The sequence below is a fragment of the Megascapheus bottae genome, chromosome 7 (genome assembly GCF_031878675.1).
Source record: "Megascapheus bottae isolate mThoBot1 chromosome 7, mThoBot2.hap1, whole genome shotgun sequence".
NCBI lineage: Eukaryota > Metazoa > Chordata > Mammalia > Rodentia > Geomyidae > Megascapheus > Megascapheus bottae.
The window spans coordinates 27582723-27600898 of record NC_143515.1 but is presented as its reverse complement, the minus strand read 5'-3'; the positions used below and the strand labels follow the sequence as shown (position 1 = coordinate 27600898).

The 18176-nt window shown below is 34.9% G+C and overlaps 1 protein-coding gene across 5 annotated transcripts in view; it reads left to right on the top strand.

Moving 5' to 3' along the window:
* Positions 1-18176, top strand: part of Ctnna2 (catenin alpha 2) — a 1042262-nt gene that overhangs the window by 188042 nt on the left and 836044 nt on the right. For all 5 annotated transcript variants that reach the window (XM_090336597.1, XM_090336596.1, XM_090336594.1 and 2 more), the window contains one exon: positions 5652-5847. In XM_090336597.1, the coding sequence (XP_090192723.1) occupies positions 5652-5847 (196 nt within the window). The remainder of the gene's footprint in view (positions 1-5651; positions 5848-18176) is intronic.

Below are 18176 nucleotides of genomic sequence, written 5' to 3'. Positions count from 1 at the left end.
GATTATCATCACACTAATAACCAGCTGATCAATGTTTCAAGATATTCTGCTTTATGATATCAAACTTGTCATGTCATAATGTAAGAGGAAGAGTATATGTCAAAAGTAATGCTGTCTATTTCTCTTTTGTAATATTCAAGTGAACTAAATTTCTGGGAAAACAAATCAATGTAACATGCATAATCCTCATAATTTTATAGGTTAATATGAAATGGTTTAGTCCACACCTACCTGATCAGAAACTCAAGAAGTAAAGGCAAAAACAACATGTGTGCTGATGAATTAACTTGTGACAAGGTGAAATAAGAAAATAATTGGCTTAGTATCCTGTGCTTCTCAGACTTTAATGTACAAACGATTGACCATTTATCATTGGTCTGTTATAAGAGCTGATAGCTTACATTTACAGCAAGTTCAAGCTATTGATACTCATACTCTCCTGAGGTCATTTGAAATATCATAGTGGTAAAAATTTTCAATTAACTGCCCCACAGGTCAAGCTTAGATAAATTAAATGGTTGCTGGTTTCAGGAAGACATGACTGGCTTGGAAAGCAAAGCCCATTGCTATTAGTGTTTTGCAAAAAGAAATATTCCATGTACATTAAGGTTTTATTCTCACGAACAGAAAATTGATAAGTAGAAGAGTCATGGTCAGATGGAAAAATTATCCTGCAATAAAACACACTGCTAGGAAGACAAAAGAAATGGCATTGACTACTGCATTATTGTCATTTGCAAGAACAATGAGTCTAGTCTCAGAGTGGTAGTTGCTGAGCAGTTTCTGACAGCCTGAAATAAAGATATGATGGAAGCAGCAATCTCTTCCAAGTGTAGGAGGGGAGACACAACGACTGATACATAGAGGAGTGAATATAGGCGATGGGATGTGCATACATTTTAAGTGATAGGCACTTAGAAATATGAAAGATTGTTACAAGGAAAATCAACTATGAGATTTTTCCAGGAGGAAGTGGAATTTATTAGCAGCTCTAAATATGGCATAGTTATATAACATGACTAAACATGAGTAATGTTTGGTAATTTATTGATTATATTAGTTCAGGTCAGCTAAAGAGTATTATCATTCAGGAAGTACGGAGAAGAGTCAAATAGTTTTGCGGGCTGAAAACCATCAACAAAAAGGAGAATGAACACTGAAATGCTACTCTACTTTAAAGAAATCTGAATTCTCTAAGTTGACCTCAAAGTCTTTCAAAGTTTCCATTAGACCTATCCAAATTACTTCCTGTGTTCTCCATAAATTAGTCTGTTCTCAAATAAGAGTTTGCTTTGGAAAACATCAAACCAGTTTCTATATGTGCTGATTTTAATGCTATTGCCCCTCATCACCCTTGTTAGGATTTTTCATTTTCTGTGTTTTTTGCTTGTTGATTTTTTAAATATTTTTATTGTAATTAATAAAAGGGTTACATGATATTGTTTTTGCCAGTCCTAGGGCTAGAAATCAGGGCCTGGACACTGTCCTTGAGCTTTCTCAAGGCTAGTGCTCTACCACTTGAGTGACAGTACCACTTCCACCTTTTTCTGTGTATGTATTGAGGAATTGAACCCAGGGCATGATAGGCAAGCATTCTACCACTAGGTCATACTCCTGGTCCCTCATTTTCTGTTTTTCATACTGTAAATAAATGTAATTGCAAAATGATAGAAGAGGAAAATATGTGTTTGAAAACTGAGAATTAGGTTTATTGGTTGTGGGGGGAGGAGATGTACAATGTTTCACCAGGATTTCCACGAAAGAAACCAACTTTTAAATACTGCCTGAAAGCTGTGTGAGACACGAAGTCCAAGAAGATCTTTTTCCTAGTGAGTATGTTTGAGCCATGTGAATTTAAGGAAGATATATATATATATATATATATATATATATATATATATATCTCCTTTCCTGGGTATTTCTCTGAGCTGAACTTCCTGCTCGGTACATTATCCTGGGAAAACTGAAGTAAATGACCTGTATTTTTCAGTAGTAGGGCACAGCCTGGCTCAGAAAGAGTAAAAATCAAGTGTACCACCAGCACAACAATGTTCATTGCAGCGCTATTTACCATAGCAAAGATATGGAACCAACCCAGATGTCCCTCAGTTGATGAGTGGATCAACAAGATGTGGTATTTGTACACAATGGAATTCTATGCTGCTGTCAGAAAGAATGACATTGCCCCATTTGTTAGGAAATGGAAAGACTTAGAAAAGATCATATTAAGTGAAGTAAGCCAGACTCAAAGGAACTTAGGCTCAATGGTTTCCCTCATTTGTCATAATCAGTAGAAACCTTGGGCTCTCCTAGCAGAGGTTTGTAATAGAGCAAAACCTTGATACAAAAGGCCATATAATAGAACGCTAAATGAAAGGATCTCTAGGATATAGAAACATAAGCCATATAATGAATGATTGTTGTTCTTAAGGTACTATGTTATCTCTCATCTCTTTTGCTGTTCCTTGGTTATCTCATATTGTTACAGTATCTCACTTTGTTACCTGATATATCAGATATATTTGTATTTGGTTATTTGAAATTGGATAGGGAACAGGGGAAAACAAGATGAGGGGTGGGGGGAGGGGGGAGGGAGATGGGGACCAAGACATGTGAAAGGGTATCAATGTATGGGAATTAATGCACCATCTATCTGGCAAATATCATGTAACCCTTCTATTAATTACAATAAAAATATATGCAAAAAGTAGCATTGAGAACCATCAGTTATACAAAATAGGCCTCATTATTTTTTTTACCTATTTGTGGAGCTCACCTATTTCTGTAACTTTCATTCAAACATATGATGTACTGTCCAAATATGGAGCAAAGTTGCTAAATAATTCTTTTTAATTTTCTGAAACCTTACTAACTTAAGTAAAAAGAAGAGTGAATTGAGTAAAAGCAAACTACTATGTATTTGTTTTTCTAATTTAGCCTACATGTTGTTTTCTGGTTATCTCTGATATGTTTCCTCAAGATGTTTGGGAATGGAGTATTGAACACTATATGTCTTATTGGTTATGGCTTTTTTATTAGGCTTTTATTATTATGTAGTATTTAGCCTTCTTGCCCTTTGGTCTTATAGTAATTGTAATTGCCTTTTAACACTTTTGTATTGTGCTGAGAACCTTATTTCTATGAACATCAACATAATGTCTACTTTTTCAATAATTTGTGCCTCTTCTTTATCTGTCTTATGTAATTTATTGGCTTTGTTCTCAAATGGACCACTGATTAGTGTGCAGAACGTTGACAATTATTGCATTTTAAATTGATGGACATGAGCTTTTATGGAGTCCCATCCTTTTCTGTATTTTTTTCTTGATTCATGACCTTCTCTCTAAGAGTAAATGAAAGTGATCACTAAAAGAGCATTAAATTGCTTTGCTTCTTTTGGAATAATCACTTAAAAAAGAAACAGTAATAATGTTATATGTTTATTTTTCACCACATTCCTGATGAGTTATATGGGCTTCTTATTAATGCCATTACCTAAATTATGCCCAATATAGTAATGCACTATGAGATAAGTGGAGAGGTGAAATTTATTTTCCTCTGCAGAAAATGAACCCATTTAGCTATTTTGGTAGTTTCCCTATCTGATCCCTCTTCTTAAAATTCTCAAGCTCATTGAAATTAATACATTTTCCTTTCTATTTTCTATTGGTAGAGAAGTCTAAAAATTAGGTATCAAAACCTTTTGGATTATGCATGGAACACAAATAAATCACATCTAAGTTTAAGTAGAGAACCTTTTCTTCTGATATATAGAGCAAAATATTCATCAATATGTTCATGATAATGGCTGTAACTGGGTAGATACTTAGGGTGTTAATGCTCTTATTTACAGGTATTGGTGATTCTGGCAGCTGATCTTCCTGGAAAATGAGTGTGTTCATAGTGCAGACTCCATCCTCATTAAGGACAAGGTTTACCTCAGGAAAGCAGCCTCTCTGGAAAACTCCCATTTTTCTAATTTTTGCTTCATTGTGGAACGGGCTAAGCAGACCAGAATAGTATTTCTTACTGCATATATACTTTACAATTAAATCATCATTATCTGGTATTCTAATTTTTAATGACTTTAGCTTTCTTTTGGGAGTTAGTGTTTGTATCTCAAAGTTTTAAATCTTTGTTTCATTAGCTGTCTTGCTTAATTTGTTTAACAATAAGAAAAAACATTTGAATTCTGCAGCTCTCAACATTATTCCTACTTCTGAAATAGTGGTTCTGCCTTTATTCATCATTATAGTGTAGTACATTTGTTCAATATCTTGTTTTTCACATTGTTAGGCCTTACCTTATAAAATGACTTGGGAATTTGACTAATGGCTTTGCTTGCTCTGAGATTTCAGGATTTGAACTTTTCTTGTGGACTGGATTTCTCAATAACCTCAAACAACATATTCAATTAGCTAACTAGGATAGATGTCAATGAAAATAAAGTGTATAATCCACAGTCTTATAAACACAATTTAAAACTGTAATGATAAAAACTGACAGCTTCCCCTGGACAATACAGACCACATGGATTCATTTCCTTTCCAAATTCTCCTCAGTAGAAAATAAAAGTTCAAAAGTTTGTAGGGTATAATCATTTGTTGGAAAGATATTAAAAACTTTGATTTTAAATTAAATGTCTGAATTTTTAGTGTCAAAAGAAATGAAGCATTTGGGGTATGTTTATGAATTGATAACTAGGATGAGTGATAATAAATATAAATTTAACTTGATTCTGGAAATTTTAGGTAACTTAAACATACTAATCCTAGCAGGTGCTTTTGTCTTATGCCTAAAGTTCTTGCTACTTAAGAGGCTAAGGTCTGAGGACAGTAGTTCAAAGCTAGCCTGAGGAGAAAAGTCTATAAGGTTCTTATCTTTAATAAACTATTCTACCCAACTGGAAGTGGCACTTTGGCTCAAGTGATAGAGCTTTCATCTTGAACAAAAAAAGCACAGGGGCAGTGGCCAGACCTAGAGTTCAAGTCCCAGGACCCACAAAAGATCCCTAATCTTTTGTTATCCTTTCATAAGATGAAATTGCTATAACAAAAATTTTTTAATGATTTTTTTATTAAAGAATTTATTAACATTGATTTTTATATCATATTTCAAATGACATGTTTAACAAACAAGTGTTCAAGAAGGGAATCTCTGTATACAATCACTGACAGTTTTTAGAACATAATCAAAATTAGGTTAAGGGTTTGTATATCATAGATATGTATTAATTTATGAAATAAAACATTTTGAGTCAGAATCCTGATTCTTATGTGACTTCTGGACATTCCAAGTTATTTACAACAATACATTTGCTTGATTTTTCTTACTCACTCAAGGCTGGTTAATCCAGGGTATAAGAACTGTACTGATACATCAGTGAAATTACAACCCTAAGTCAACTGCAATCTTTGAGATACAGGCAAGTCTGCTCTTTCTACTTCAGTCATGTGAATTTTGTTCCCCCATGGTACAGATAATGGTTGTTTATTTTAGGCTCCACTTCGGAGAGTTCTACAGGATTCTTGAGGAGGACATGATGAAGAAAGCCTGATATTCATTTAATAGAAATCATAACATGGTAGATTATTTCCAGGCAGTTTCCCAGAGTACTTTTAAAGTTTTTTCTTTTTCCTTTTATAATTAAGGTGACAACACTTGTCAACACAAGCAACAAAGGCCCATCTGGTAAAAAGAAAGGGAGATCAAAGAAAGCCCATGTGCTGGCTGCATCTGTGGAGCAAGCCACTCAGAACTTCCTAGAAAAGGGTGAGCAGATTGCGAAGGAAAGCCAGGATCTCAAAGAAGAGTTGGTGGCTGCTGTGGAGGATGTGCGCAAGCAAGGTAGGCAGGATCCGTGAGATTGGGATGGATATGGCCTACTGTGCAAATGATGGACTTTTCTCCAGAATCAAGAAATATTTCCTCAATGAACTCATTGTTTCCACTCTATCTGTACTTGATATTTCTAATCAGGGCTGAAATTTGTTGCATGCATAAAGAAGTTTTTTTTAAATTAATTTATTTCATTTTACTGTAAGGGTGACATACAGAGAAAGGGGTCACAGTTACATACGTAAGTACATTTGTTGTAATGCTCTCCCATTTCTTAAGTCAGTGTATATCACATATCTAGTTACAAATGATGGGATTTTTTACTGTCAATTATTACTACTTCCTTTTCTTCAAAGTAATATTAAACGTTTTATAAATCTTATCTCCAAGATACATATTTAATGGGACAAGTTCAGTCTTAGTTATTCAAAATACTGTGTCTTACCCACCCCTGTGATTTTATTTTTTTTCGTTTTTTTATTGTAATTAATAAAAGGGTTACATGATATTTGCCAGATAGAAGGTGCATTAATTCACATACATTGATACCCTTCTACATGTCTTGGTCCCCATTACCTTCCCCCACCCCCCCACCTGTCTTGATTTCCCCCCCTTCCCTATCAAATTTCAAATAACCAAATACAAATAAGTTCAATATGTCAGATAACAAAGTGAGATACTGTAACAATATGAGATACCCAAGGGACAGCAAAGGAAATGAGACATAACATAGTACATTAAGGACAACAATCATTCGTTATATGGCTTGTGCTCCCCTTTCAAACACTTAAGGATCATCTTTACACAAAGATCACATCATATTTTCTGTGTCTGTGCTAGTACTGGGGATGGATTTCAGAGCCTCAAATTTGAAGCTCTACCACTCAACTCTCATTTCTACTTCTACATGAACTACTTTTTCAATGATTCAGAGATAAGAATCTTACAGATTCATCTACTCAGACAGGCTTTGAATCACAATCCTTACATCGCAGCATTCCAGCATCCTGTGTAGCCAGGTTTATAGTAATGAGCCACTGGCAATTAACTTACTTCTGTCATTTTTTTAGTTTTTCACAAATTATTTTACTTGTCACTGAGTACATAGTAATTAAACATCTGTGAGATGAATTTCTTTCTTGCCACATTATAAATTAATCAAGGTATATATCAGACAATGTCTCTGCTAATAATTGATTTGTAATACCTTGCACTTGGAAAATTTCATTAAGTGCATGGTGATTTGATAATGTAAAAGTAGAGGTCTAGATCCAGTCTTGCTGCAGGGATGTCTTTAGCTTTTTGTTTTTAATTTTATAGTGGGTATTTAGAACTAAGAGTTCCAACCCTCTTTCTTCTGTACTACTCCTGTGGTCTTTGTCTTCCTTTTCAAGCCCACATACATCCTATCCTCCAAGTTAATTTCATTTATAGTACAATGACTTGAGATACTACTTTAGTTTGAAATGGTGAATATTACTTATTTTATCAATTGTGAATGGAAATTACTTGTATATGTATTTCAGAATCATTGAAAAACCTTTATGTTTTCAAGTTCATTTTAAAATTGGTGTTGCTTCTGAATGACAATTGGACATTTGGGTCATGTATTCATAACCTGGATAGTTATTCAGTTATTGTTTTCTCACAGATGTATGCTCCAAATAGAAATGTCCACTTCAGCCAGGTATCTGTGACTCAATCCTATAATTAAGAGTTCAAGAGGGTAAGCTATGGGGAGGACTGCAGTTTGAAGCCAAGGCAGACAAATCTTAACTAATTAATCAGCAAAATGGCAAAAGTGGAGCTGTGGCTTACTTGGTAGACCAGCAATTTTATTTTATTTTTTTCCAGTCCTGGGGCTTGAACTAAGGGCCTGGGGACTATGACCGAACACTTTTTTAAGGCTAGTGCTCTATTACTTGAGTCACAGCCCCATTTTTCAGCTTTTTGGTGTTTCACTGGAAAAAAAGATACTTATGGATTTTTTTCCAGGCTTGTTTTGAAGCATGACCCACATGCTACAATTAGAGGCGAGGCACAAGAGCTACCATGCCCAAACAACAATCCATCTTAAGCAAAATAAAGCTAAAAGTCAGTTCTTAGGCCTTGAGGTCAATCCCCCATACTGTCATATGCACACACGAACACACACAAGTCTATCTTATGAGTTCTAAGCAGGTGTAGTCATGAAAGGTCTGTCTTATCATAAGTGAAGCAAATAAATCAATGAATATTATCTTCACTGTTAGGTTTAAATTTTACTTACCTTCACCAAGGAAGGTAGAATGATTCTTGATTTTTCTCTTAAAGCACTTACCCAGTTCTTTAAAGTGTGACATGTGATAGTTATGGTGTACTAGTACATGTCAGATGACTGTCATGGTGTACTCATGTGTAACAGGTGGTTTGTGGCATGTGACCATCAAGGTCCTTTAGTGCATGATATCTTGATACTCTAGCACATGGTATGTGACCATTGAGGGACCCTTGCTTGTGTTATGTGTATGTGCATGGCATATAACTGCCATTGTACTCTAGCCCCTGGTGGGTGAGATAAGACAGAGTTTGTCTTGGGAAATCAGCATGGCCTGGAAGCTTAGTTAAGATTCCAAATTTGAAATTTACTTCGTCAAATTAACTGGATGACTTGAGCTAAATCACTGAACCATTTTCAGCATCAGTTTCTGTTTTCTAATGCACACATCACTTTATCCCTGCAGACTGTCTTAGCAAATGAGGTCCTAAGACTCAAGGAAACTTAAATAAGTGGGAGATGTCACAACAGATGAATTAGTTACAATTTATTTACAATCTGTTCTACCTTCAGCAATTGTTCCAATAATGAACAGTTTTAGACCTTCCCAAGAAGGATACTAGAGCAGTGAATCTGTGGCTAGAGAAGTTCCTGAGGAGGATGGAATGACTCCAAAGGTTTAGTGTTGGTAAGCATTACCAGTTTTCCCAGTAACGTATGGATGGAGAGTTATCTAACTATGAATCATACATAGGACAGATTCTTGAAAAATAAAGAAAAAAGGGTTTGTCTAGACATACCTATATTGAAGCAAGGGGCCAAGTAAAGTTTGAGTTGGATGCCTGCCACATGAAATTTACTACCACGACCTTCCTGAACCCAAAATTCTTTCCTGAATCTAGGAATTGCCAAAATTTAGTGAATAGTGGGATTACTTGAGGAGATTTACAATCCTGATACTCAGGTCTCATCATCTATTAATTAAAGCAGATTTATGGGAGCAGGACCCAGGCATTGAAGTTTAGAAATCCCAACATGACTTGTGCAAACTGATTGAGAAGTAGAACTACCCTCCTCTTTTGCACTAATGCCATTTTGGTGTCCATCTATCTTGGTAGTTTATGTATTGTGTGGGACAGGTGATGACCGTCAGTCATTATGCCAAGTTTATGGCTTGGTTTTTGCTTAGATTTAAGTAGATCAAAATAAATACAGCCAGGTGCTGGTGGCTCACTCTAGTAATCATAGCTACCAGTAGGCTGAGATCTGAGAATTCATATTCAAGCAGCTGGATTAGAAAATTTATCAGTCTTATTTATCTCGAATTTAGTAGCAATAAGCTGGAAGTAGAGGTGCAGCTCAAGGTAAAAGAGCCATCCTTGAGTAAAAGAGTCTAAGTGTTAGAGTGTGAACTTGAGTTCATGCCCTAGCATCCATAAAAACAAATTGTAGCAGTAACAGGCTAATGGTTAATACTAAAATATTCTAGATAGATGAAATCCATGTCAAATACTATTACCAATTGGTGTTCCTAAGCCCTCAAAGAACATGTAAGTGGATATTGGCTAGTCGTGTGTGTGTGTGTGTGTGTGTGTGTGTGTGTGTGTGTGTGTGTATACATACATATATATATGTATATGGTGATTAAGTAAGGAGTTATGAAGAAATAACATATATCTGGAAGTAACAAATAGGAAGTGATGTCTAACTGATTCATTGATTGAAAATCTGCAGAATGATGGAGCAAAATTTCAAGTACTTTTCAAAAGCAAAGAGTTGGAAAGCAATGTAGACAATCTGATTGGATGGGAAGTTTTTAGTCAAATGTGCCAAGAAAATGGGAAGGGATTATACTGTTAGAGAAATTTGGGGAATGAGACTGAGAATAGACAGCCTATTGGAAGGAAAGAAAGTGTACAGGGAGGATAGAGGAAAGAAATAAATGAATTAACTAGTTGATTGCTCTCTGTTTAACTTGTAGTTTGAAAGATTTCAAGTAAAAGCTAACTGAATCAGAGATGCAGGAATACAAATTGTCTGATAGGTGAAATATCAGAGGAAACAAAATAAAGCACAGTTCTATGAAGACAGTACTGGAGTGCTTTTGGTCATGGGCAACATGATTAGTGTGGTAGGAACAGAGGAGAGAGAATAGTTTGATTTTAAACATTGATGAATGAAGAAATCTGTCTAGCAGATGGCTATGTTATGGGGCTGGAACATTGAAAAGTAAAGAAATGTGCAAAGCTTTGAAGTTGATAAATGAATCTCTCGAAGAAAAATTTTCTGTGAGTAGATGCCATTAGATAAAGAAGAGTAAAGGGATGTGGTTATAGTTTTGGAACTGAGGCCAAATTAGAATCAGAACATGGAAGAAAAATAAGTTAGAGAGGAAATGCATGACTCAAAATGTGATCCAAGAAAAAAGGGCAGTACAGAAATCTGAAAGGCTAGAGAATATGACATTTTGCAAAGGAGACTACACAATGTTGTAGTAATCATGTCAATTCTGTGGACCATGGAAAATGAGATATATGCATTTTTTCTAACAAGCACTCATTAATTTCATTTAAAGATGCTTTTTCATACAGCTACGAAAACAATAGTTAGAAATAAGGAATGATTACCGAAAGGAAGACTAATAAATGGCAAAGTAACTGGTAGAGAAGAAAGAAAACTACAGATCATTTGGGAAATTTATACTGAACATCACACATATTTCTTAACTGCCATTATCTAGTATTCTTCTGAGAGTCTATATATTTTATCACCTACAATTCTTCAGCCTGACACAATTCATGCATGCAATGGAGAAATGAAAGAGTAACAGAAGCACATTAAGGAAGCAGACATGAAATTGGTGGCTTACCTTTATGCAGTGGTGTGAAGGGCACATTTCTTTCTATAGAAAGCAAATAGGAGGAAGAAATGTTCTCAAAAAGGTATATAAAATGGATAGGTGCCAAGCAGTTTGGATGATAGTATCTGATAATTTTGCACAAAGATGAGACATTTGTTAATGGGCCAAAAATTTTGGCTATTGATCATTGTTTCATTGTTTCATTGGCAAGGTTTCATTGTTTTTCTAGGTTCCTATTTTCTGTATTGGCCTCTCATTTCTTTTTCAATATTTTATTTATTGGAACAATTATTACCACGACTTTGAATGAAATTGAAAAGATCAATTTATCATAGTTTAATTGTCTAAGAATTATTTTTAAAATTTATCTGACACAAATGAATTGCTCACATAGTATTTTGAATAATTTTTCAGATTTGAAATAGATCCAAAAACTGTGTTTGAGAGGAATAAAAGGACGTTCTTCATGTTTGCTCATTAGCAAGACCCATGTAATAGTGTAATACTGACACAGATCCTATACATATAACTCTCTGCTTCTCTCTTACTTCTTCCTCACTTTCCCATACATGATAAGCCATGGACTAGTTGTGTGGATTGATTTCAGTTGGAAGTTCAGCATTCTTGAATTACCCATTCTCAACACCTTAGCAATGACAGTGGAAGCCTGTAAGACAACCATCAAAATGGATCACTCTAAGATAGATGTACACTAAAATGTACATGGCCTTGGCCCACCATGAAAGGGGACCTCATAAGCAAACTGATGAAGAACAGCAGATAAGAGAGCTGGGTTCTCTAAATAACCAGTTCATAAACTGGAGTGAAGAATAAACCAATCATTGCTCATGCAAAAGACCATGATCTATGTGTAGTTTGACATATGAAATAGTAGGATGATTTCAAGTAAAGTTCTCACAGCACTCTTGGCTTGCACCTATAGTCCTTACCACTTGAATGGCTGGAATATGGCTATCTTGGCTTTAAGTCAGCTGGGATAAAAAAATGTCCATGGGACTATTTTCTCCTGTTATCCAGCAAAAAGCTAGAAATGGAAGTATAGCTCATGTGGTTAATCCTCAGCCTTGTGTGAAAAAGTTAAGGGAGAAGATGAGGGTCTGAAGTCAAGCTCTGATACTGACATACACACACACACACACACACACACACACACACACACACACACACACAAAGTAATCATTTCATTATTTTCAATTCACTCAATATTTATTCAGAAATGTTGACCAATGAGTTGTGTCTGAGAAAGTGAGAATGAGACGCAGGAAGAGAGAAAGTGCTCATTTATTTGCACCTCTAAGAAGAGATAAACATTTACATCCTAAACCTAGTGCTCCTCTCCCTCATTTATTTTGGTGGCATGGCGTTGGTAGAATTAACTGGTCCAGCAGAAAAATCCAGTTGATGCTAATTGTGAAAACTCCTCGGCTGAGAACTACTCACCAGAACGTTCCTGCTGTCATATATACCTTTCCCTTCTCTTTTATTGCACAGTAATTATGTAAAGCAACATTCTGAGGTTTCCAGATGCTTTCATCATTTTCTGCAGGAATCTGCATATCTGATGCAGGGAGTTGGAGATATTGCTATGTGTGGTTTTCTCACAACCCCCCTTGGTTTATGCCACTGCTAATCCTACTCTGAAGGCTTGTATCTCCAAAAGACATGGGGTTTTCTTTTTGTGGGTTCTGTTCTGTTGCTTCTGTGCTAAATGCCTAGATACCTTTGTATAGATGGGCCATTATTATGTTCCCAGGATATGTTTCTGTAGCTGTGGGGTGAGATTTGAGGTTTGAGCAAAACAACAACAGAAAGCTGGGATGGTAGGAAGAAGAAAAGTGATATTTAGACGCCTTAAATAATAGAAGTTTTGGGGGAAAAAAGATCCTAGAAATACTATACTAGATATTTTTCTCATCCATGTGATCAAATATCTTACAGAAACAACTTAAGGAAAGGAAGATTTCAGAGAGTTTATCTACCATGGGCTCATAATGCGATAGAACACCAAAATGTCAGGAAAATGCTATTCACCTCATGGTAGACAGGGACAGAATTAGATGAAAGGTATAACCTTCAAAGACACATGTTGATGAACTAATTGTTTCCCCTGGACTCTACTTCTTAACAATGCAATTTCCACTAGCTAGAGACCAAGCCTTTAATATCTGAGCCTATGAGGGACATTTCATATTCAAAATGACACACCCACAAAGTGAGTATCTATTATGTACATATATATGTGCATTCAATATGTTCATTATATAATATATAAAAATATGAAAATACCTTTATTCAAGCTTTAATACTTACTGCCAGTGAAATATTCAATATTTTATTACATAATACACTTTTTGATGCCAATGTTTGGTTGCGAGCCCAGGAATGTCTAGGATCAACATGGAACCCTCATTATAGACTACCAAACAATTACAGATTACTCTTTCACTTGACCTTTCTTTTGGGAGCCCTGGGCTTCTGAAATGTAATAGTTCAGCAGGGATAATGACAACAGTGGCTCCTGGTTGTCGACTGCAGTCCATTTGTATGACACTTGGCATATTTCCTCTCAAAAATCATTCTGTTACTGGCTGATGATGAAAGAGAATCATGTGCATGAACTGACTAATCAAAAATGTAGTTCTCTGCATATTTACTTTTTGGCTCCTGAGTAAATAGGTTAAAGTGAACAGACATTTCCTGACTACATATATGAATACTAGGTTCTAAGGTAAGCTCTAAGACAAGTGAATAAAATTTTAAATAAGCTTATGATTACAGTCTATACATGTGTCTTTTGAAAATGCAACAACGAAAAACAAACCATAAAAGGGAAAGGTGATCATCATACGTCAAACTATATTTTCAAGCTTTTAGTCTGGGAAATAAAATGCTGTAAAATGAAGGCCAACCACAGATTAGGTAAAGTATGTATAGATTAGGTATTAGATGGAGGAACTATATCAAAACTATAAAAGAATTCTTAAAATATTCAATATAGTAAGGCAATACTTTACTTTAAAAGCAGTGAACATTCCTCATCAAGAAAATAAGTAATTTAGGAACAACATTTCCTCCTTTGTGACTGGTGAGATGTAAATTAAATCAGTGAAATATTACTGTGCATCTAGTAGAATTGTTAAAATCTCTATAACAAACACTTTGGAATGCTGGTAAAGTCGTGAAGCTACAGAAATCTCTACACAGGGGATACTGGAAGGTGAAACTTTGGTAGACAGTTAGTAATTTTAAGATTAAAGGAAAAAAATTATTTCATAGCCCTGAAAGCACAGCCTTATTTATCTCATGCTCTGAAAACTGATATCTACATGAAATTGCCTCATACTGTTTCAGTTTTTAAAGCAAACTTGAATTTTAAGGCCAATACAGAAAGTTTTACTCTGTCCCATGATAATTTTTTACTTGCTAATGATCATTTATTCAGCAACTTCTCATTTTTTATGAATAAAAGAGAACAATATTCTTGACCTCTAAGTTCAGTGCATAATAAAACTCACTTTCTAAAACTACAGTTTTATAGCATGGGAAATCCTTTGTTACTGAGTTAGGATAGGGAAAATTATAACATAAATTTCTTAAAGCACATGAGATCATTTCACAATCTAGAAGGCATGCATATTTCTTATCAAAGTAATGCCTTTAAGTATTTCATATTTTAAAAAGACAAAGTTGTACAGAATAGAAAAAATTTAGATTTATCAATTAATCACATTTACAACTTTTATAATTAGATACAATAGAACCTACTTAATATTCACATCTAAAGAATTATCACCTAGTTTAATGAAATGAACAAATAAATGCTCATTTATTTCACAAGGTTAATAAAAAGTTAAATAAGGTAATTTTTAGAACACATGTACTCATGTATACGTACCCTACCCCCCCACAAAGTCATATTTATTGATATAAATTTCATTCTGTAACATTTATGTACACAATGACAAAATATTAAGTCAACCAATGAAAACATAATAATGCATACAAAATATGGTATATATTTGAATTTTTGTCATATAAAACTCCAAATTTTTAATAAAAGTTTTCATATCCCTGAGTCTCTCCTCCACTGATTTTTTGTCTAATGTAGGATATATATTGAAAAATCTGAAATATTTTCCAGCTCTAAAAATTTGAATTGTACTTTGGGGTTAGACTGTTGATTTTAATTCAGATTTCTCAATTTTAAAATGTTTCTGAAAACAAACAATATAGATTTATGGGGTTTGATTCCTTGTAGCCAATGCCTTTACTGAAAATTCTTCACCTTTGAAGGATTTATTAAACAGTAAGTGCCCATATTTTTGATATTGCCCATAATTTTATCTTATAATATTAGCTCCAACACTAATTGATCTACTGTGCTAATTTTCTCATTATTCATATCCAACATTATTAAGATAAAATATCACAAATAATGTATCAATACAAAAATATAGTAACAAAATTGTCTCTTATTTATGGGCTTTAAACTGGCAAAACCAAAAATTTAGGCACTGAATTTTTTTATTCTTAAAATAGCATGTAATGAGTTGTGAGTTTTGTATCTGTATGAATACTACACCAAAAATATGGTTCAAATTTTTCAAAGTTCAGGGAATCGGGTTAGTGGTATACTGCTTGCCTAGCATGCCCAGGTTCTATTCCTTGGTGTTACATACATAGAAAAAAGCTAGAAGTACCTAGGCATGGTGGCTCAGGCCTGTAATCCTAGCCACTCAGGAGACAGAGATCTGAGGATTGAGGTTCAAAGCCAGCCCAGGTACTAAAGAATGTGAGACTCTTATCTTCAATTAACCACTATAATAAAACAGGCAATTGAGCAAAAGAGTTCAGGCCCAGAGTTCAAGCTCTATGACCCACACAAAAAGAAAGAAGGAAAGAAAGAAAAAAGAAAGAAAGAAAGAAAGAAAGAAGGAAAGAAAGAAAGAAAGAAAGAAGGAAAGAAAGAAAGAAAGAAAGAAAGAAAGAAAGAAAGAAAGAAAGAAAGAAAGGAGGGAAGAAAGGAGGGAAGGAAGGAGGGAAGGAAAGAAGGAAGGAAGGAAGGAAAAAGAAAAGGCTAGAAGTGGTGCTATGGCTAAAGTGGAAGATCTCTGGCCTTGAGAAAGCCCCAACAACAATACTCAGGCCCTGAGTTCAAGTCCCTGGACGGGCAAAAAAAAAGTGCCCAAGTCAGGACTGTGTCATTCACTACACTTATTTGAGATCTAAATTGCTAAACTGTCCTTGTCTTTCACAGAAAAAAGTAAAAAAAAAATTCAAGTTCACTCTATATGAACAAGGAAAAAAGGAAGGAAGGAAAGAAGGAAAGAAGGAAGGAAGGAAGGAAGAGAGGGAAGGAGATTATTAGGAATGTAGCCAATAATCTAGCCAATTCACAACTGTATCCAATCACAACCAATTTGTGTGGACCTGTCCATCTGAGATCACAGCCACAGTAGATATCTATGTGTGTGTGTGTGTGTGTGTGTGTGTGTGTGTGTGTGTGTGTGTGTGTGTACTCAGGTTCAGATCCAAAAGCAGAAGTCTTGGGATGCCTGTGCTATATGACTTGTACAAGTTACCCTCTCTGTGCCAGTGACTTTTACGAGTTTAGGGCTCAGTAGGGAGCTTCTTACAGCCCCATGAAAAGCAGATGATGAGATTTGTGGGAAGTACATAGCAGCAGATGTAGCAATCTGCTCTCTGGAAACTGATAGCCATTAACCTTTTATCATTACCATAATTGCCATTTTCTTGCTATAACTGGGCAACTAGATGGGCTTTTCCCGCTTTGTAGTAGAATGATTGTAAAACTAGACAATAGGATCTTTTTAATCATAAAGAAATACTTCGGGTAGATCACCAAGTCACTCCCATTTCATTTGTAATTCGTTCTGTCTTAAGGAAAATTTCTTAAACAAAACATAATTTCAGATATGTAGCTAAAAAGAAAAATCTGCATTGCCACATAAAGATAAAAAAACATGGTGATCAAGCGTTTCCTTTCTAATAGCTAAGCCTGTAATTCAATCAAACCATGCATTTAACCTAACATCTTGAATAACAACAGGATAAGATTTCTAAAATGAAGCCAATTTGCTGATGCGTCCCTAATTATGATATATATGACTGACTTGATGCAAACCAGGCAGTCTTCATTAGCTGTAGATCCTTCTGAAATTGAGACTGAGTGAGTGTGCTTTTAAATGAGACTGCTTTTAAAAGGGGAATAAATCGAGCAGGGCTAAAAGCTCTTAGTACAATGCAGTTTGGAAAAGTGCATGTTAATAAAAGATCCCAAAGTCCCAGGCCTCCTGGAGTAACATATAGTCACTGTAGAAAAATTAGACTTTATAATAATTCACAGAGATGCTACACTAGTGTAGCACAGCTAAACAAACATCGTACTCTTTTGAAGATGATCACTAACTTCTAATAGAACAAAAAAGAAATAGGGAGACAGGAAAGACAGAGGATGAATTTCTAGTTTTATAAAATTAGGTAAGAATTTCTGATGATCTATGTGTGTCTTTTCCCCCTCAATTAAATAAAGAACTATTTTCCCTCAAAGGCTAGTCTCCTTACTGCAATGCTTGTGTCTTTTCTATGCTTCCTTTTGCTTGAATGATCATCTAAATAACAAAGTTTTGTTTTCTTACTACTATTGAACAGGTCAAGGGGCAGGTAAACAGGTTATATGTTAAATGAAGCAGAAAAAAAAGAGATGTATTTAATCCCAGCCCACTTTTGTAATTTCTACATTTTTTATCTCCATAAAGGAAAACTCTTCCAAGGATCATCCCTGCTCACACAGTTTAATCATTCTACAATCATTTCATTTTCCTGTTATTGTTTAGAATAACAAAACAGGAGTAAAAGTAATCTTAGGAGAGATTCCCTCCAGTTCTGTTTATTTTGTTGTTTTTCATATATTTTATTGTAATTATTAGAAGGATTATATTATATTTACCAGATAGAAAGTGCATTACTTCACAAACATTGATACCCTTTCTCATGTCTTGGCCCCCATTTCCCTCCCCCCATCCCTGCCCCTCATCTTGTTTTCCCTCCTTCCCTATCGTATTTCAAATAATCACACAAACATATATACAATATATCAGATAACAGTAACAATATGAGATAGCCAAGGGACAACAAGAGATGAGAGATAACATAGTACATTAAGGACAACAATCACTC